The 5,817-nt window shown below is 40.9% G+C and overlaps 1 protein-coding gene across 1 annotated transcript; it reads right to left on the bottom strand.

Moving 5' to 3' along the window:
* Nucleotides 1–482: 482 nt before the first annotated feature.
* Nucleotides 483–5,817, bottom strand: LOC139578055 (UNC93-like protein MFSD11). The gene is made up of 6 exons (XM_071405228.1): nt 5,757–5,817; nt 5,527–5,592; nt 5,318–5,443; nt 5,041–5,215; nt 4,772–4,907; nt 483–1,336 (listed from the first exon to the last, which is right to left on the bottom strand). Exons 2-6 carry the CDS (start codon nt 5,537–5,539, stop codon nt 1,181–1,183), a joined length of 606 nt encoding a protein of 201 aa, XP_071261329.1. The 5' UTR covers nt 5,540–5,592; nt 5,757–5,817; the 3' UTR covers nt 483–1,180.

Below are 5,817 nucleotides of genomic sequence, written 5' to 3'. Positions count from 1 at the left end.
ATAAACTAGAATATTTTGTGTAGTCCTTAATTTAGTGGTAATTCCTCCCTTGGCGATTAGTCTGACTATTAGATGGAAATTGGCCAGCTGCCTGAGACTGGCGATGGGAATGCAGTTAGATGATCTGTGAAGGATTGTGTGTTTATGAGGAGGCCAGGAGGATAGTTTCATAGCTCTATTGAATAGACATGCTAAATGAGAGTGGGGTCTCATTATGGTGGAAAGGGCACCAGATGACAAGAAAATCAAACAATCTAATATTAGTAGAGTAAAAGCTCTAATGTAGTGATGCACATTGTAGAAAATAAGTGTATCAGAGAGCTTCCCCCTCCCCCTGTATCCTCAAGCTTAACTTCAACACACCTGCTGAGACGACCTTGATCTATATACAGTATGTGCCAAAATCCTGTCGTTTCAAATGCATGACTGACAACATTATGAAGTGTAAAATGTAAAATAAAAAAATAAAAAATTGAAGTAAAAGGATACCATAAAATGTTAATGCATATAGATGTATTTTTTAACTACTCTAATACTACAAAGTAAGTTGTACAGTAATTGTATTATTACAAGGCAAAATAGTTTTTTTTAATCACTGGATAGCTCTTGTAAGCTTTGGCATGGTGGATGTTGAGAATTGTTATAGACTAAATTAGATTTTTTTTGTCTATCTATACACATTTCAACACAGCATTAAATTTGCCGGTATACATCAATATCGTTTCCCGTACATACTGTAGCTAGCGTGTTTTTGTCACTAATAACATATTTTCTGAAACTGTAAGATCAGTTTTATTAACATTTCTTCTGTTTAGTATGCATCTTAAATTCTAGCAAACATCTAAAAACAATTCCATCACGTTATGAAATGTATGATGCATTATAACACTACCACAGAATTTGTAACAATGAGACTATCTTAAATAACAACCCTGAGAGCAATGCATAAAGACAGCTAATACATCAGGTGAGTGGTTACGACTTATATTACACATACACAATCCTATTGGAAAAGGTTAAAAAAAATACATTTACTCATGTTATAATTAGTGTGTTGTGCAAGATAAGTGCAAGATAAGTTAAAGCTAAGACATTGAAGGTGCAAAGTATCTTTCCTGTTAAAAAACCTAGAAATGTAAGTCTGACATACATGACTGTGCCAGTATTGAAATGACAGGTCCTAATACTCTTGTTGTAGGTCTACAGAGAAGTTCTGTATTCTTTCCACCATGAAGAAGCAGAGTGTTCCAGTGAAACCCAGGATGACCATAATGAGCAGTTGCCATGTCAACAGCAAGTAGCCATTGTAGAAGAAGGCAACTGCTGCAAAAATGGACTGGCAAAGGAAAGAAGAAAACAAAAACTTGTTGAAAGTAATACAAAGAGTTGACTTTGTGTTACTACTCTGTCACAGTAATGTATGAATTGTGTCTTAGATTGTGAGTTCTTACAGAATACTAATGTAATAAAAGAATTGGTACATACAGCTATAAAATAACAATAATGCATGTTTGTGTGGCTAAATAGACCGACACAAGAAGGCCTTCAATCGTCCTTCACTCTAGTTATTCTTACAGTATAACCACACAAGGGATACACTACCAGTCAAAAGTTTTAGAACACCTACTCATTCAAGGGTTTTTCTTCATTTTTTAAACAATTTTCTACATTGTAGAATAATAGTGAAGACATCAAAACTATGAAATAACACATATGGAATCTTGTAGTAACCAAAAAAGTGTTAAACAAATCAAAATATATTTTATATTTGAGATTCTTCAAATAGCCACCCTTTTCCCTGGTGACAGCTTGACACTCTTGGCATTCTCTCAACCAGCTCACCTAGAATGCTTTTCCAACAGTCTTGAAGGAGTTCTCACATATGCTGAGCACTTGTTGGCTGCTTTTCCTTCACTCTGCGGGTTGACTCATCCCAAACCATCTCAATTGGGTTGAGGTCGGGGGATTGTGCAGGCCAGGTCATCTGATGTAGCACTTTATCACTCTCCTTCTTGGTAGAATAGCACTTACACAGCCTGAAGGTGTGTTGGGTCATTGTCCTGTTGAAAAAACAATGATAGTTGGACTAAGCGCAAACCAGATGGGATGGTGTACCGCTGCAGAATGCTGTGGTAGCCATGATGGTTAAGTGTGCCTTGAATTCTAAATAAATCACAGACAGTGTAACCAGCAAAGCACCCCCACACCATAACACCTCCACCTCCATGCTTTACGATGGGAAATACACACGCGGCAATCATCCATTCACCCACACCGCGTCTCACAAAGACACGGCTGTTGGAACCAAAAATCTCCAATTTGGACCAGACCAAAGGACAAATTCTCCCTGGTCTAATGTCCATTGTTCATGTTTCTTGGCCCAAGCAAGTCTCTTCTTATTATTGGTGTCCTTTAGTGTCCTTTCTTCGCAGCAATTCGACCATGAAGACCTGATTCACAGTCTCCTCCCGAACTGTTGATGTTGAGGTGTCTGTTACTTGAACTCTGAAGCATTTATTTGGGCTGCAATTTCTGAGGCTGGTAACTCTAATGAACTTATCCTCTGCAGCAGAGGTAACTCTGGATCTTAAGTTCCTGTGGCGGTCCTCATGAGAGCCAGTTTCATCATAGCGCTTGATGGTTTTTGCGACTGCAGTTGAAGCAACTTTCAAAGTTATTGAAATGTTCCGTATTGAATGACCTTCATGTCTTAAAGTAATGATGGACAGTAGTTTCTCTTTTGAGCTGTTCTTGCCATAATATGGACTTGGTCTTTTACCAAATAGGGCTATCTTCTGTATACCCCCCCTACCTTGCCACAACACAACTGATTGGCTCAAACACATTAAGAAGGAAAGAAATTCCACAAATTAACTTTTAACAAGGCAAACCTGTTAATTGAAATGCATTCCAGGTGACTACCTCATGAAGCTAGTTGAGAGAATGCCAAGTGTGTGCAAAGCTGTCATCAATGCAAAGAATGGCTATTTGAAGTATCTCAAATATAAAATATTTATGTTGATTTGTTTAACACTTTTTTGGTTACTAAACTCAGCAAAAAAGAAACGTCCTCTCACTGCCAACTGTGTTAATTTTCAGCAAACTTAACATGTGTAAACATGTGTATGAACATAACAAAATTCAACAACTGAGACATAAACTGAACAAGTTCCACAGACATGTGACTAACAGAAATGGAATCATGTGTCCCTGAACAAAGGTGGGGTCAAAATCAAAAGTAACAGTCAGTATATGGTGTGGCCACCAGCTGCATTAAGTACTGCAGTGCATCTCCTCCTCATGGACTGCACCAGATTTGCCAGTTCTTGCTGTGAAATGTTACCCCACTCTTCCACCAAGGCACCTGCAAGTTCCCGGACATTTCTGGGGGGAATGGCCCTAGCCCTCAACCTTCGATCCAACAGGTCCCAGACGTGCTCAATGGGATTGAGATCCGGGCTCTTCACTGGCCATGGCAGAAACTGACATTCCTGTCTTGCAGGAAATCACGCACAGAACGAGCAGTATGGCTGGTGGCATTGTCATGCTGGTGGGTCATGTCAAGATGAGCCTGCAGGAAGGGTACCACATGAGGGAGGAGGATGTCTTCCCTGTAACGCACAGCGTTGAGATTGCCTGCAATGATGACAAGCTCAGTCCGATGAATATACAATTCGAACTCGCTCCAGAGTACAGGCCTCGGTGTAACGCTCATTCCTTCGACGATAAACGCGAATTCAACCATCACCCTGGTGAGACAAGACCGCGACTCGTCAGTGAAGAGCACTTTTTGTCAGTCTTGTCTGGTCCAGCAATGGTGGGTTTGTGCCCATAGGCGACGTTGTTGCCGGTGATGTCTGGTGAGGACCTGCCTTACAACAGGCCTACAAGCCCTCAGTCCGGCCTCTCTCGGCCTATTGCGTACAGTCTGAGCACTGATGGAGGGATTATGCGTTCCTGGTGTAACTCGGGCAGTTGTTGTTGTCATCCTGTGCCTGTCCCGCAGGTGTGATGTTCGGATGTACCGATCCTGTGCAGGTGTTGTTACACGTGGTCTGCCACTGCGAGGATGATCAGCTGTCCGTCCTGTCTCCCGGTAGCGCTGTCTTAGGCATCTCACAGTACTGTTATTGCAATTGATTTCCCTGGCCACATCTGCAGTCCTCATGCCTCCTTGCAGCATCCCTAAAGCACGTTCACGCAGATGAGCAGGGACCATGGGCATCTTTCTTTTGGTGTTTTTCAGTCAGTAGAAAGGCCTCTTTAGTGTCCTAAGTTTTCATAACTGTGACCTTAATTGCCTACCGTCTGCAAGCTGTTAGTGTCTTAACAAACACTCCACAGGTGCATGTTCATTAATTGTCTATAGTTCATTGAACAAGCATGGGAAACAGTGTTTAAACACTTTACAATGAAGATCTGTGAAGTTATTTGCGTTTTTACAAATTATCTTTGAAAGATAGGGTCCTGAAAAAGGGATGTTTCTTTTTTTGCTGAGTTTACATGATTCCATATGTATTATTTCATAGTTGAGATGCCTTCTCTATTATTCTACAATGTAGAAAATAGTAAAAAAAAATGTAAAACCCTGAATGAGTAGGTGTTCTAAAACTTTTGACCGGTAGTGTACATCGGCCTACGCATACCTAAACAGCCATAAGTTATTAATCAACTATACTGCAATGAACTACACCCAGCGCAACACAGTATCAATTGCTGGTACATATAGTTGAGTAAACAATCAGCTGTATCAAGCTCTCTCAGGGGTTACCTGGATGAATTTGAAGATGGCAAAAGCAGGCGCGCTTTGCTCAGCATAAACACGCCCCAAGATGCTGTACAGTTGAATGTTGAAACAGCTGTCACCGAGTCCAAGCAGGAAACTACACAGCAATGCGATGGAGATACTAGGAAACAGATAGGAGACGCTCAACTGTGAGGGGGTTACAACAGGTCGTTTTCAACTGACATGATTTCTGATTAATATAAAAACAATATACAGCCCTGCTTTAATTGTTTTGTTTTATATTAAAACAATACCTTGGTGTCAGATATGGCTTGTTCAGTGTGCTAGTTTTTAAAACCACAGGGGCATCATCTGGGATGTTGAGGTAGATCAAGTAAAAGGCAACAAAATGGACGACCATCCCCAGGAAGACCACAGATGTCCGTCTGAAGCGGTTCTTCTTACATACTAGTCCAAAGACGCCTCCACCTGACAAATCACATCAGATTACTGTCAAACTAGTTCCTTGTTAGATTGTAACACCAACATAAGAGTGATGGGTAAAAGTTACACTGGGCAACACAAACCTACCAACTATCTCTCCAATCCCCACCACGATTCCAGAGATCCCAATCAAGCCTTTAGCTGCCGCTCCAAACTCTGTTGTTGCCCCGATACATGTCCCATACACACCACTGTAGAAAGATAGCTCCAGACCTACGATGACAACACACTGCTAAAAACACTATTCCTCTGAGGGAAATGTCTGGACTTTTGGTTGTGCAGTACAATCTACTTACCACTGTATGCCATGCAACAGCTCAGGAGCAATATGGTTTTGGTTTTGAGCAGTTGCAGGATTGTCTCTGAAGAGAAGGAAACACACAAGGAATTGCTTTGGATGACTAACATGATAGTAAAACAGTGAAACAACATAGACAAGGTAACAGAGGTGTCCTTTAACCTAAAGGAATAGATCAATGATTGATTGTATAATAACAAATGTGCCTGTGAAGCTACATTAACTTACTGAATTCTGACTTTGCATCTTGTACTGCAGAGTTGGCTCTTTTTGCTTATACCTGCCAAAC

This window comes from Salvelinus alpinus, chromosome 1, assembly GCF_045679555.1.
Source record: "Salvelinus alpinus chromosome 1, SLU_Salpinus.1, whole genome shotgun sequence".
Classification (NCBI taxonomy): Eukaryota; Metazoa; Chordata; class Actinopteri; order Salmoniformes; family Salmonidae; genus Salvelinus; species Salvelinus alpinus.
Note: the sequence above shows the minus strand (reverse complement) of the source record. Positions and strands in the feature narration are given on the sequence as shown.